At 58.6% G+C, this 13,379-nt stretch overlaps 3 protein-coding genes and 1 non-coding gene across 4 annotated transcripts, besides 1 other annotated feature; 1 reads left to right on the top strand and 3 right to left on the bottom strand.

Moving 5' to 3' along the window:
• Positions 1-97: 97 nt before the first annotated feature.
• Positions 98-907, bottom strand: CYME_CMS406C (probable proline synthetase associated protein; the record flags this gene model as incomplete). Its single annotated transcript, XM_005538949.1, has 1 exon — positions 98-907. The coding sequence occupies one exon, from the start codon at positions 905-907 to the stop codon at positions 98-100; it is 810 nt and encodes a 269-aa protein (XP_005539006.1).
• Positions 182-2,258: a sequence feature (possible transcribed region).
• On the bottom strand, positions 1,758-3,613 carry CYME_CMS404T. The gene has a single exon (XR_002461675.1). It is a non-coding gene; the product is annotated as a hypothetical transcript (transcript).
• Positions 3,614-3,978: 365 nt separating this feature from the next.
• CYME_CMS403C (hypothetical protein) lies at positions 3,979-6,231 on the top strand (the record flags this gene model as incomplete). The annotated part of the gene is made up of 1 exon (XM_005538948.1): positions 3,979-6,231. The coding sequence occupies one exon, from the start codon at positions 3,979-3,981 to the stop codon at positions 6,229-6,231; it is 2,253 nt and encodes a 750-aa protein (XP_005539005.1).
• A 105-nt stretch (positions 6,232-6,336) lies between these two features.
• Positions 6,337-12,966, bottom strand: CYME_CMS402C (hypothetical protein, conserved; the record flags this gene model as incomplete). The annotated part of the gene is made up of 1 exon (XM_005538947.1): positions 6,337-12,966. One exon carries the CDS (start codon positions 12,964-12,966, stop codon positions 6,337-6,339), a length of 6,630 nt encoding a protein of 2,209 aa, XP_005539004.1.
• Positions 12,967-13,379: the final 413 nt, after the last annotated feature.

The following is a 13,379-nucleotide window of genomic DNA, read 5'->3' as shown; positions in this document are numbered from 1 at the left end:
GTATGAGCGGACTGCTGAGCACCTGGTGTCGCTGCGTATTCGTGCCGCAAACCAGCTCCGGAGAGAACGCCTGAAAACGTCTGCAGCATTGATCTGTTCATTGCGGATAGACACGCGGCCCGAATATAGTGGATCCGATGCGTACATTGGTGCTACCCATGCGTACCGCCGCCTCAAAGTCATCACTCATACCCATGCTGAGCTCGAGCGGCTCTTGAAACCTAAACCGGTCCTGTATTTGGTCTCGTAAGTGCGAGAGCCTTTGGAACGCCACAGGCTCTGGACTCGGGTCCGGCGAGCCTATCGTCATTAAACCGAGGAGCTTCAGCCGCGGGCAAGCCTGCAGGATGTGCTCGACGAGTTCGGGAGCGGCAGCGGGTTCTATCCCGGCCTTGCTCGCTTCCCCGCTGACATTCACCTGCACCATCACAGGTATCGGACCTCCGTCGGGACGCAACTCGTCCATGAGGCGGTTCAGTGTATTCGCAAGCTTGGGTCGATCGACAGTCTCAACGCACCAGAGGTTCGGGACACTCAACAGCGTCCTCACTTTATTGCTCTGCAGGTGTCCGATAAAGTGCCAGTTTATGTCTGTCGGTAGCTGTTCCGCTTTCTCAACCAGCTCCTGGACGTAGTTCTCCCCAAAGTGGCGTTGACCTGCGTCATACGCCTCCCGCACGGTACCGGCAGCGTGCGTTTTGCTCACAGCAACTAGGCGAACCCGTGCAGGGTCGCGTTTTGCGGCAAGCGCAGCGACTTGAATTCGCTCCCGTACCTTGCACAGTCGTTCTGCTATAGTTTGCGCTCGTTCACCTTGTGCTTTGCTTTCCGAAATTGTATGCTGCATGCGCAGTCCACTAGACAGGAAACCGAGCTGTGCTTGAAGCCGCTTCCACCTAACCGACATACCGTCTCCAACGGAGCCCAACAGTATACGGGCGCAACGCCGCACGAGCCCAGCGTAGCACAAGGCTGTGTCCTCCGGCGGGCATCGCAGCCGTACGCAACGCGGGCCTGGCAACCGCGACTGCGCAACTGCGGCTGTGCTTCATTTGTATCGTATGCCAGCGCGAAGCACGAGCAAGGCGGAATGTCGAGTACCCGACACATAATGCCTATGTATGTCGTGATCTGGATGATTACAGACCTGGGGTACAACGAGATATACGATCGGATGGAGGCACTACCACTTCCCGAAACCGGATGCCTTCGCATCTAGTGCCTCGGATGATTCCAGACCTGGAATACAGCGGGATTTCCGGTATCAGACTGGGACGAGCACTTCCCGAAACCGGCTGCCTTCGCATCTAGTGCCTCGGATGATTCCAGACTTGGAATACAGCGAAATATACGTTTTCAGGGTCGGCATCTCGTTGGAGAATGCGCCTGCAGACGCGCGAGTTGCTCGTTAGGAAACGAACCTCTGCGGTGAGCGTGTGAGAATGAGCCCGCGGTGGCGCGAGCGCCCACTGTAGACTCGATAACCGCTGTTCCTTTGGAATGAGCAAGCCTCTATACCTGTTGGGCATTTTGACTGGGACTTGCCGAACACACACATGCGCTAGTGAAGCGAACGAGGCCTCTTTCGTGGTCATCAGAAGCGGATGCGCATCGCCAGAAACCTGGTTAGATTTAAGGATCCTACACCACAACAGACCAGGACCCTACCCCATGCCAGGTGCCGACTCTGGGCATGTTTCGCGCATCCCGAGAATCGTTCTGCAGCGTCCAAACAGTTCTCAGAGTGATATCTGAAGGCGACGATGGCTTTTATGAATCGTCTCAATGAAGCGCTCAGGCAGTCGATTACAAGCAGTGCCCGCCTGCTGATGCGACGAACTGCGCGATGAACGCCTCGTCGCAGACCTCTTGGTACGCAATGCCGGACGCTTACCTCCTCCTGAAGCCGATCCTTCGACACCAACAGCATCTGGCGAGATGGAACTGTACCTGAACCCGGTACCTACAGCGCTTTTGGTGCCAAAAATCCAGCCGCGAAACAGGTACGCATCGTAACTTGCGAAAGGAGACAGCGTGATTGTACACGGAGCGCTCCGAGCTCGACTCGCTTATCCCGCCACGTTGCAGACTGGAAACGTTTCTGTGCTGAAGGTGCCCAAGGGCTCACGTAATAGCCTATAAGGGAAAAGCAGGGCCCAGGTAACCACCACGCGTCTCGCATTAGCGCAGACAGAACGGCCTTTCCGCACCACTGGAGGCGTCGCCTCGAGATCGTAAACTGACACCCACGTGCAGACGCCTCCCAGCCTATCTACACAGGCGACCTGCTATCGGTTTCAGCTTCTCCCTGTACACATCGCCCATGAGAGGCTACTCCACAAAGCTAGATCGCGTAAGCTCCTCGTGTCTCGTCTTCAGCACCGCCCATCGTCTGATATTGATGACGGCGTTAAAGTCTCGGTTCACGAGCACCATACGTTTATTGCCTCTGGCTGAACGCAATTTTCCAAGGATTCCCAGAACCCGCGCCCTCTGTGCCACTACAGTCTCGTCATCGTCTCGTCGGGCACACACTTTCTCGCCTACATCCATTCTCGGTCTTCTTCGTCCGCATCGTTCGCTCATGTTCGCTCGATAGTCGACGAAAAGAGGATTTCTTCTTCGGTTATTCTTCGTCGAATTCGACGATGATGGCCCTTAAGGATTCCCAACATCCAGGTCGATACCTGTCCCTTGGATTTTTTGTTTTTGGAAAAGAATGCTCTTTGAACGCTACTACTATAAACCGCGAAAAATCACTTGAATACACTCCATTGAGGGTCGAAACTCATCTGGGATGAAATACTATACTTTCGCATGACCTCAACGCAAATGCGTCCTGTACGTTGGAGCTACACGCTCATGATCAGGATCGCGTTTCCCTTCATCGGCGCGATACACGTCAGGTCTTGTGACTGCCAGATATGGAGGTGCGCGTATCGAGCGCATGATATACCCAAAAGGACAGAGACTAGTTACAAACTAGTAGCGAGATAACATTTTCTTTGCCCCTCTACGACAAACGATAAAAGGGGGCAAAGGTTTCCGTATCGTCGAGAGTTTACCTTCTGGACGTAAGGTCCCGCGAGTCGCACGAGCCTGCCAGGCTTGTGCTTCAGGCCCCCAGTTGCAGGAGCTTTATTGAGACCTGGGCAACTCGTCAGAAACGCCGCTTATTCTGGGATTTCGAGCAGTTAGCCAGCGTCTGGGCATCGCCCTGGTCGCAGTGTACTCCTTGTATATCGCTTCGCGCTGCTGCCACAGGCAGTGCGTCTGCACAGCTTGCACGCTCCCAGAATGATTCTACGCTCCGACCCCGATGTCCAGTGAATCATGCCTTGGGCCAACACCCCCCGCCCCAGTCGTATGGCAAAGCCGTTCGGGCTCTATGAAATATCCGCTCCAGCGGTCTCGGCGCTAACGCGTATGCGTACTGCAGGCACTAGACTCATGATAGAACGTCCGAAACGACCAGTACATCCGCAAGGAAGTATCTGTCATGGAACTTGAAGTTCAGCATCCTGATGAACACTTACATAAATCGTAATATCCATCCCGCAATACGCGATTCCAAATACAATAGAAACCCCTCGTCAGAGGTAAAAAATCAGCTGCAGCAGCGACGGCAGCGAATGATCGCTCCAGTCGTCACCGGGGGGGGGGGGGGGCGCCAGCCAACGTCGCCAGAGGAGGCGCCCAGCAGCGGAGGCCCGCTCCCGCTGCCGGTGATATCTTCTGGCCGCTTACGAGAAACACCGGTGCCAGAGCAGCTGGACAAGGCGTCCAGTGTGGTCAATAGTCAGCACCTGCAGACTAGCTCACTGGAAGGTCACGAAACACCCGGAAAGAGGCGCGTTGCTGCCACCGTAGAAGCACGCTCGCGCAGGGCGAGGGCTCGTGCTCACGAGCCCGTCAGCGCACGCCTCAGTCAGCACAGTCGGAACGGAAAGTAAGCGTTTCTGGACTGGTTTGGGTGGCATGGCACCGCGACGAGGAGAGCGGCAGACGAAGAGAAGTGCTGCGGCTTCTTCGCGTGCACAGACGGAGCACGTGGACGACGAAGGTAATCTGGCGGTGTCGGACGCCTACTGGGGTCTTGGCGGGGACGACTCCGCAGTAAATAGCGATAACTTTCCAGATCACGTTGCAGAGACGTTTGGAACAAGGGATGGGTCACCCGGAGACTCCTCTCTGGGCGAAGGAATCGGCCGCCGGACGCGCCAGCGACTCGCGGAGAGCGAGCCGCGCCCACCGCCTAGTCCACTGGGTCGTAGCACCGACACCAGCCACTACCTGTTTGCCGTCGTCGACTTCGCCCGCTACGATCCGGATACGCCGACCTCAACGACTGCAACAGCGGCAAGCACTGCATTGGGTGTACGTCGTGATGCTGGGCGCACTTTCAGTGCAGGGTCCGCAACTCGCGCCGATGGAAACCCAGTGACGGCAGCGAATGCGATGCTCTCCGATTTACCAAACAAGCAGAGTCCAGAGCGGCAGATTTTTGAGGGCTGGCTCGAAGGCACTGGCAGTGCCGAGTGCGGCGTTGTATCTGCGGCCTCGGTGTCGCCCATGGAGCCACCGACGCTGCCGCCGATATCCGCGTCGCGGGCTTTCGCCCAGGACTTGGCGGTGAAAATAGGAGTGCTACCGGCGCTTCGCCCCGCCCGAGATGTATTGATACCGGCTGAGCGGCTGCCGAATCCGATAGAATCCGGCACCGAAGACATCCCCGAGAATGTGCATCTGCAAACAGATGATGAACTCGCTCAAGCAAAGCTCTTTGCTCCGCTCAGGGATCCAGAGTCCGAGCGCGGCACCGGAATCGGAACTGGTACTGGAACGGGTACTGAAACTGGTACTGGAACGGGTACTGGCGCCACTGGTGGCGGTATGCTCCTGCTCAGCGAACGCGACCGTACCAGCTTTCGAGGCTATTTGTCGGGCGCACGACCAACCGGCCAGGATGGCGAGCATAGCACCCTGGCGCTACAGAGCCAAGCCTTGAACTGGGATCAGGATGATATTCCGCCGTATGTGGCGCACGACGGCGCAGGGCAGCTGGGTCCGTCGACAGGCACGACACCCCTGGAGCGACATATCCGCTGCCCCAAGTGCAGTGATCCCGGACTGAACAAACCGGTGTGCCCGGCGTGTCGACAACGGCATCATCGCATGATGAAACATGCCCCTGATGGACGATGCCAATGGGGCGACGCCTGTCGCCTCTGCACTCGTCGACAGCGCCAACGCGCTCGCCAGCGGAGCTCGCTGCCGTCGCCGTGGGAGACACCAGCGCTCGGAGGCGACGCTGCTAGTCGACAAGCCAACCTGGATGCCGGTGCCAGAAATGCCGCATTCCAGGCGGCCGCCGGAGTACTCACAGAGCAAGGCCTCAGCGATCACGGTTTGCTTCTAACGACTGCGAGGAGAACGCGTCGGAGCCAACCGCACGCGGATCGATCCACGAGCGAGGCTGATCCCGAGGCGGTTGTCGTTGACTCGCCCTCGTCGGGGGCACTCGATCGACGCTCAGCTTCCCAGTCGCTGCGAAGTCGCGCTAGCGCGGATGCTTTAGAACTACATCGGACCTGTCAAGCTTGCTGCGCGACACAGGTATGCGGCAACTGTCGCAAACGTCACAGCCGTATGATGCAACGACAAGGCACCTGTGATTGGGGCAATCACTGCCGTCTCTGTGCGCGCAAGCGACGACGACAGCACCAACTACAGCAACAACAGCAACTGCAACAACAGTCAACCATGAATCATCGCTCGCAGGCGTCGACGCTAGCGATGCAGTTCAACGACCAGCTTGCCGACGCTGTGAGCGGGGATGCAAGGCGTGCACCATCGGAACACGCTATGACAACCCATCGACGGCACATGGCATCCGAGATGAGCAGCACCAATAGCAACAACAGCACCAATAACCATCATCACATCCGGTCGTCTTTATCGCCATCATTATCGGGTCGCGTTGCCGGCATCGCGGAGAGCACCAGTCCAAGTGATCATGCCACAATGGAGGCGGTAGCGGATGCGGCCTCCTCGGTGCTGCTCACCGACACCGAGTTGCTGGATGCACACGAACTGCGTCGATCATCATCATCATCATCATCGTCGCCATCGCCATCGCCGCTACCACCACCACCACCACCATCGTCGTCATCGTTCTCGGCGGACCTGGCGCGTCAACTTTTCTCCACCAGTGCCTCGCGAATGCGATGAGGCATCGCTTCCGCAGACCAGAATATGCAATGCTGGACGCGTTGATTCAGAGGCAGCACGTCTGCATCGATCGTGTGTTTCAAGGTTGCGTTGATGCGCTCTGGGTTAGAACGGTGACCGACACAACGGACACGTGGCACCGTGCGCAGCACTACTGAACCACCGATACAGACAAGCTGCATGGAATCGATACCGACAGGTCGGACAGCGCACACGCGAAACCTGACCTGTTCGTGAATGCAGCACCTGATAACAGATCGGACACTCGGGTGCGTCACGCAATAGGGAAACCAAACGCTGATGCCAGTACACCACCGCACTGGCGAGGGCACTCGGTGCAAAGTACTGACGAGGCACACAGGACGCCGTCCCAAGCGTCGATGTCGTCGATGTCGACGAGGACGTTGCCGATGCGCCCAGTTGTAGCAGTAGGGTACCGGCGTCGGCAGAGTGCCGATCCACTCCGTGTTGTAAAATTCTGGTCATATGGAGAAAGAGTCTTCGGTAGCGAGCTTCGAGCTCTGATCGAGCGCGTGTTTCACGTTCGATGCCCGCCAACGAGACTACGGAGCGTTCAGCGGGCGCAAGCACAAGCTCCGGCGCTCGCCACGGATGCGTATCGGCCAGTCGGAGACACACGGGTAATTGGACCTCTTCAAAGTGGTACCGAACCAGAATCTCTCGTGCTGCAAGACTACCCTGAACGGATAACACACCCGTATGGGAAGGGGATGCATTGGGAACGGTTTCGCCGTTCTCCCGGTGCTGGGTCTGGTGCACATGCGCGGCATACTGCCGAATAGCCTCGAGTTCGCGGGCAATCAACGGTCCAGTGAGCAGCGTGCGGCTCAACAGCTCCAGCGGCTGAAGAAGCGAGCGATCCGCAACATGATCGGTAAACCAGCGTTGTGCAAGAAGCGGTTGCACGAGTAGCGTCAGGAAGAGGAGGCGGGCTCCGAGAGCCGCTGGTCGCCAGTCTGTTGGCTCCCAGAAGATCTCCCTCGCCAGCCACTGCGGATCCGAGGTAGCGAGCACCAGTTGCTCGGTGAGACCAGCCAGAAGCATTTCCAGTTGCTCTCGGAAGCATTGAGCCTCTGCATCGCTCGTGGAGTGACTGCTTTCGGGTGTTCGCGTCGTTATCGTAGCTGCCGCTCGGATCCAGCAACGCCCGAGTCCGTCTAGAAGCGTCCAAAGCGCACCTTCTCGCAACGTGTTCGGCAACCGCGACCCCAACGGTGTTACCAGCGACGCTTCTGGATAGGAGCCCGTGACCTGGAGCCGAAGCAGCACCAGCCAAGCGCAAAAATAGGTCTGCAGAGGTTCCCATGACGCGGCCTCTGGTGTCGGGTCCAGCGACGGAAACCTCGCCGTCAGGGCAAACAGCGCCTCACTGCAGCTCTGAATCAGGGCATCGTGGAGCGTTGCCAATCCCTTGAGTGCCTCCAAATGCACGGTATTCTCTGCAATGCCCAAGTCGCTGACGGCGACGGAGAGCTCCGATGCCTCCGTGCGTAACGGGTCGTGATGCTCGACGCTGCCGTCCAGCTGGGTGCCCCGTCGATCCGCAGAGTATTCCAGTGGCGTTGTCTCGGTAGCGTATGTAGCGCTGGTGCTGCTACAGGGCATCGGCTCGGGCTCTGCAGGTCGTCTGCCCAGGGCTGTGGCCGCTCCACGCTGATCGGACTCGAAACGAATCGAGCCTGGACGTGTATCCGCAGGAGAGGCACCTGTACCTGCGTGCCCGGTACCCAGGGACGCCTGTGCACCCTCCAGTGTCGACGTCGCGAGCCAGGCTTCCAGCGCATCCCACAGGGTGCCCAGCAACTGCATGACGGCACTGCGGACAGCGGTGCTTTTGCTTGCAACGAGATACGGAAGCCAGGTGAGACACCAGAAGCGGCCCAGCATCGATGAAAGCAACGACTCACACTTGACACCAAAACGCGTCGTTACCCAGCGGTCACGAGCTTCGCGCCAGCACGGTAACGCGGTCATCATCTGGGGTGCGGAATCCTCGCTGCGAAGCGCCAGTCGCTCAAGTTCAGGTCTGAAAACGCAAATCAAATAGCCCAGCGCATCTTGAACGGGTAGGTTCAGCTCCGCAACCGGTGAACATGGCGCCTCGGTGACGAGCGAGTCACGATACGCCTCTGCCAATCGATAACAAGTCATCCAGAGGGCCTGTCCAATACTGCTGACCATCTGTTCCGATAACAGGGTCGAAGAGGCACGCTCTACGAGCCGCACATGCCATGCGTACAGACACCGAAGCGCTGCCGCGTACACTGGCCAGCCCAGCGAGGTCACCAGCGCCTGCGTAGCAGTCTCGCCGATCCAGGTCCAGTGTTCTTCGCCCAGGTCGGTAGCGAAAACGTCCAGACTCGGACGCACGAGCCGTTCAAACAGGACCGCGAGTACCTGGCGATTCGAGTCCTCCGCTGCGCTCGACGATGACGACGGTGTCGATGGAGCGTCCGAAACGCGACGCACGCTCGTTGCCGATGCTGCTGGCCTTGTCGTGTTGGCGTCCGGCGTTGCATGTTTGCCAACGAATGAGGAGCCTCGATGAAACTCCTCACTCGTTTGCTGTGGCGCTCGCTCGAGGCTTGTGATCAGGTTCGTGAACGGCACCTCAATGAGCAGTTCCAGTGCGGAACGCAGGTACGTCAACAAATCCGCACGATGTTCGTAGGAGGCGGGAATCGCAGCCGCATGCCCGAGAATTTCCATAGAAGCACACAGTGTTTTCGGTACATCCTGTGGGGCCACTTGGACAGACGGCTCGTGCTGCAGCCCGGTAGCGCTGCGCATTCGCTCAGCTGAGGTGTCATTCAGAACGCTCTGGACCCATACGGGCAGCGTTTGCGCCAGACTCGCTGCCGCATACCGAAGGAGCTCCAACGCAAACTCTCCCACGGCTCCAGATGCCTGCAGGCCGGTAACCGGACCGGTTTCCAGAGCAGCCATCGTGCATCGTGTGAAAGAGGCCGCGGTGACGCTTCGTCCAAAATACGCAGCATCCGTCTGGAGACGTATCCAGAAACGCTCTCGTACCAGTGACGACCATATCAGCAGTCTCATGAGCATCGTCGGTTGACGCTCAGCGCTTTGCTCGAGCGGCACCTGAAACGCTGTCGGTGTCGCTGGTGCGTACAGCGGGGCTTTTGCCAACTCGGTTACGATCGTGTCGCAGCAGGCTGCAGTGCTCGCTTCGGGGTCCAGGAGGCGCGCAAGTACCGCTGCCGCCACGTCGAGTGCGGACGCAGCAGTCGCAGCATCCGTTCGCTGCAGCCAGCCGATAAATCGTGCTGTTGCCCAGGAACGCGTCCATGGAAACTGCAGGTAGAGGTGCCACAACGTAGCATCAAGCGGACTTGCTGCATCGTCCAGCGAGGGTGTCAGCGACTCGAGCAGCGAACAACGCCAGCGTTGTTGTCGTTGTTGCTCCTCTAGTCTTTGCAATGGTCGCCATGCTGGTTCTATCACGCGCTCTCCAGGCTGTGCTGCTATTGCCTTCGAGTCCTCTGCATCCGATACCCAGCACTTGTACAATATGTCGTACAGGAGAGCTTGCCAGGGGCGTTTCGAGGTGGCGGCGAGCTCTAGCAGCACGCGCTGGAAGCGTTGAACAGCCTCGAGCATGTCCGGAGCTTGCGTTTCACACGACTCTGCGAGCAGAACGCGTTCCATATCCTCAAGGAGCCACGCGAGTGCGTCGAGCACGACTCTTTCCAGGGTTTCACGCTCCAGCGCTGCCGACGGTCGGACGTCCGCAAACACATGCCCGTCGCTTGCTTCTTGGCTCTGGTGCTGCTCTAATGCCAGGAGCGCTCTCACGTACAGCCAAGCTCGTGTTTCTGCGGTCCATGGAGCAGCTGCTGAATGAACACCCTGCTGAAAGGAGGCCAGTTGGGGCCAGTCCCAGAGTCCGAGACGCAGCGCCCGACACACGCTGGCATCCATGCTGCTCCTCAGTGTAGACCAGTCAGTGGACGTTGACCAGAGCCAGGCCTCGGGCCAGGCGGCGTATTCCAGCAGGAGCCCAACGGAAGGCCAAGCGTCTGTCTCCGAACGGCGGTAATAGGAGTAGCGGGCGGGGTCCAGTTGGTCGCAGTAGCACTGCAGGTGCTCCACTTGGTCAGCCAGGTGACGGGGAAACACCGTCGCTGTCCAGAGACCAGCTGGAACACCTTGCTCTATTGAAGCTGCTCGGATACGTGCTGCTTGAGCAAGTTCGATGAGCCAGCGACCCGCGCCAGGACACTCCTCTAAACGCGCGTTCAAGACGCTCGATGGACCGCTCAGCGCCTCAGAGGAGTGACTGCATGCAGCCAGTGCACCCAGCACCGCTACGAGCTGGTGACTGTAAGCAGCAGGGAGCGCTGCCACCGCCACCGCCTCCTCCTCGTTGTCGTCATCGTCATCGTCATGCTCGTTTTCCGCTGATGGATGCTCCAGCAGCGACACAGCGTCGTGGAAAAAGTCGTTGAGTCGATGGCGGCCCTGAATCGGATCTGGATACTGCAAAGCACGTTCCAGCATCGAAGCCGGGGCGCGCTGACTCCATGCCAACAGGAGCAGCGTGGTTGCAACCTCTGCTTCCGCTGGAGTACCATGTACCTGCTGGTGATTATCGTCATGTTGTGCGTTTCCGTTGCCAATCTTTCGTCGACGGAAACGATTCAGTGCCCAGCAGAACGCACCTCCCATAATTTCTACACTCCAGGTACGAATGACGCCAGGATCGAGGCCTAGAAGTGACCACCGGGGCTGCTGGTCTGACTCGAGCGTCGCGAACGAGGTTCCCTGCACGGCACGTTCGCAAGCAGCGACCACCGCCTTCGCATACCAGGCAGGTGCTCGTTCGATGACGACGATGACGACGAGCCCCGCGGCGAGCTCCTCACCAACGATTTGCCAGTTGGAGCGCGTTGCATCCAAGTCGCTTCGACAAGCGTCCACGCTCGCATAGAAAAGCACATCGAAAAAGCGTTCATGAAGCAATGATGCATCGGCTGGTCTACCACCGAATTGCACCACGGATTGCGACGCTTCAGGTGCACGCTGAAACGCCTCCGCTGCAAGAAGGTACCGCTGTAGTGCAGCGCGGCATCGAGCGCGCAGAGCAGTCCTATCATCGCTGCGCTCTCGTCTCGAGGATAGCTGCTGGACCCAGAGCGCACTCTCCAGGAAAGCGACCAGCGCTGCTTGCCACCAGTCCAGGTAAGCGCTCCCCACAAGCGCTGGAGGAAACTTTGTTTTAGGCGCTCGCCAGAGCAAGGCAGTGGTGAGCTCATCGAGCAGCATACCCTCGAACGACTCGAGCCAATGATGACGGGAAGCGCTCTCGACTGGATCGGAACGCACAGCGTCGCTGGTCAGCCACTTGATTCGTAGCGCTTGCAAGAAGGGTAGCAGCCCCCGGAAAACCCGACCAGACTGGATACGTTCGGCTGCAGAGGCCTGACGCCGGCCCCCTGCTATCGACTCGCCGAGAAGCCAGCTTGTGAGCGTCTTTGCAGAGATCGATCGTGCAAGGCTGCTGCTGGAAGGCTCAATCCGCACAACATAGCGATGGAGGAGGATCCAGACCTGTTCTTGGCAGGAAGCGTGCAGCTCATCCCAAGCGAGTCGTGAAACGAGATAGGAAAAACCGTCCGACGCCTTGCTTTCCCAGTCTGGACAAGCGTTTGCCAATGCAGCGATCAAGCTATGCCCCTGGTGCTCGTCTCTGGTCTGCCGAAGCTCTCCGAAAAGGTCCACTGAAATAATGGCTAGTCGCCAGAAGGCCTCATGGACGCGGAGCGATTGCCGGTAGCGGCGGAAAAGCGGTACCGCAAGCGTCTGCACGCCTTCCTCCGATACCCAGTGCTGGAGCCAGTGGACCAGAAATGCAACCAGTTCCGAGTCGTCTGCTGGCGACAAGGTTGTCTTTGTCGCTAGTGTCGTTGCCAAAGCCTCCGCGGTGGACGCCACGCACACCAGCGCGTGGAGAAGGGGCATTTCGGCCTTGTCTGCGGATTGACGCAACGTCTCTGGCACGTTTCCCGCTAGACTGCTCTGAACCTGCGCGGTTGCGTGGTGGATCAGTGCATGCGGTACCAACAACAGCGCTCGTCGACGTTTCACCTCAGTGGGAAACGCGTCCTGGAAACTACGAGCTGCAGCTTCAGCGACCTGTGCCGAGGGATCGCCCAGCAACCCAACCCATGCCGGAAGCATCCCCGGCAGGAGCGCTATTGACCGTTTTCCGTAAAGACGAACGACAAGCCCCGCCAGCGCGACGGCTTCTGCTCGAACGCGTACACTCGGATCCAGTGTCAGTTTCACGAATGCAGTGGCAAAGTTTCCGAGAAAAGCGCCGTACTGGGCCCCGTAGGCTGCTTGGTCTGCGATTCTTTCCGAGGAAGCTTGTTCCAGTGCCTGCAAGAGGGTGCTGAGCTCCTGCAACGCTCGTAGTTTTGTACTTTCATCGCGTTTTAAGAGTCGTTGGGCAACCAGCGCAGCGTGTTCATCCCAATTTTGAAGCTCTGCAGTAGACGCGGTAGTCGTGAGGGGCCTCGTCTCGGCCTCTGCCTCGGACTGCCACGAGCGAGCACCCAGCACGATACTTGTGATGTCGGCCAGTGAGGTGAACTTGCCTGCCGCGAGATGCTCTGGCAGTCGTTGTGCTGCCTCCTCAGCTGAGGCGGTCTTCTTTGCGGGCTTCTTCGAACGCGCACCCCTGGAGGGCATGCTCGGAAGCGTAACCCACTGCTGCGGGTCGGCTTACAAGTTTCGTCCAGCGGCTGCCAACGTCTCCTCTCGAGGAAACCGGAAATCCAAAGTGAGACAACGCAGATGTTCCTGCGTACTCCTACAGGCCTACAGAAAGAAACAGAACGACAGAGAACGGGCAGTGCTGGACGCCTCGTCAGGAGAGCCTCCAGTGAACCGACACGTTCCAGGCTACCACCAGGTCGCTGCTGCGGTTGGTTCGGAGAGCGCCAGCTCCAGACTCTGAGGCGTTTTGGGTAGTGCCCAGCGCTCTCAGCGTTCTCCGTTGTCCAAAGTCACCAGATGGTTTAGTTATGGACTTGAACACGGTATACGAGAAACGCCCTTGAACGAGCAAGCACGAAGCGGCGTGAAATCGCAGCTTCTACCCT

The sequence above is a fragment of the Cyanidioschyzon merolae genome, chromosome 19 (genome assembly GCF_000091205.1).
Source record: "Cyanidioschyzon merolae strain 10D DNA, chromosome 19, complete genome".
NCBI lineage: Eukaryota > Rhodophyta > Bangiophyceae > Cyanidiales > Cyanidiaceae > Cyanidioschyzon > Cyanidioschyzon merolae.
Note: the sequence above shows the minus strand (reverse complement) of the source record. Positions and strands in the feature narration are given on the sequence as shown.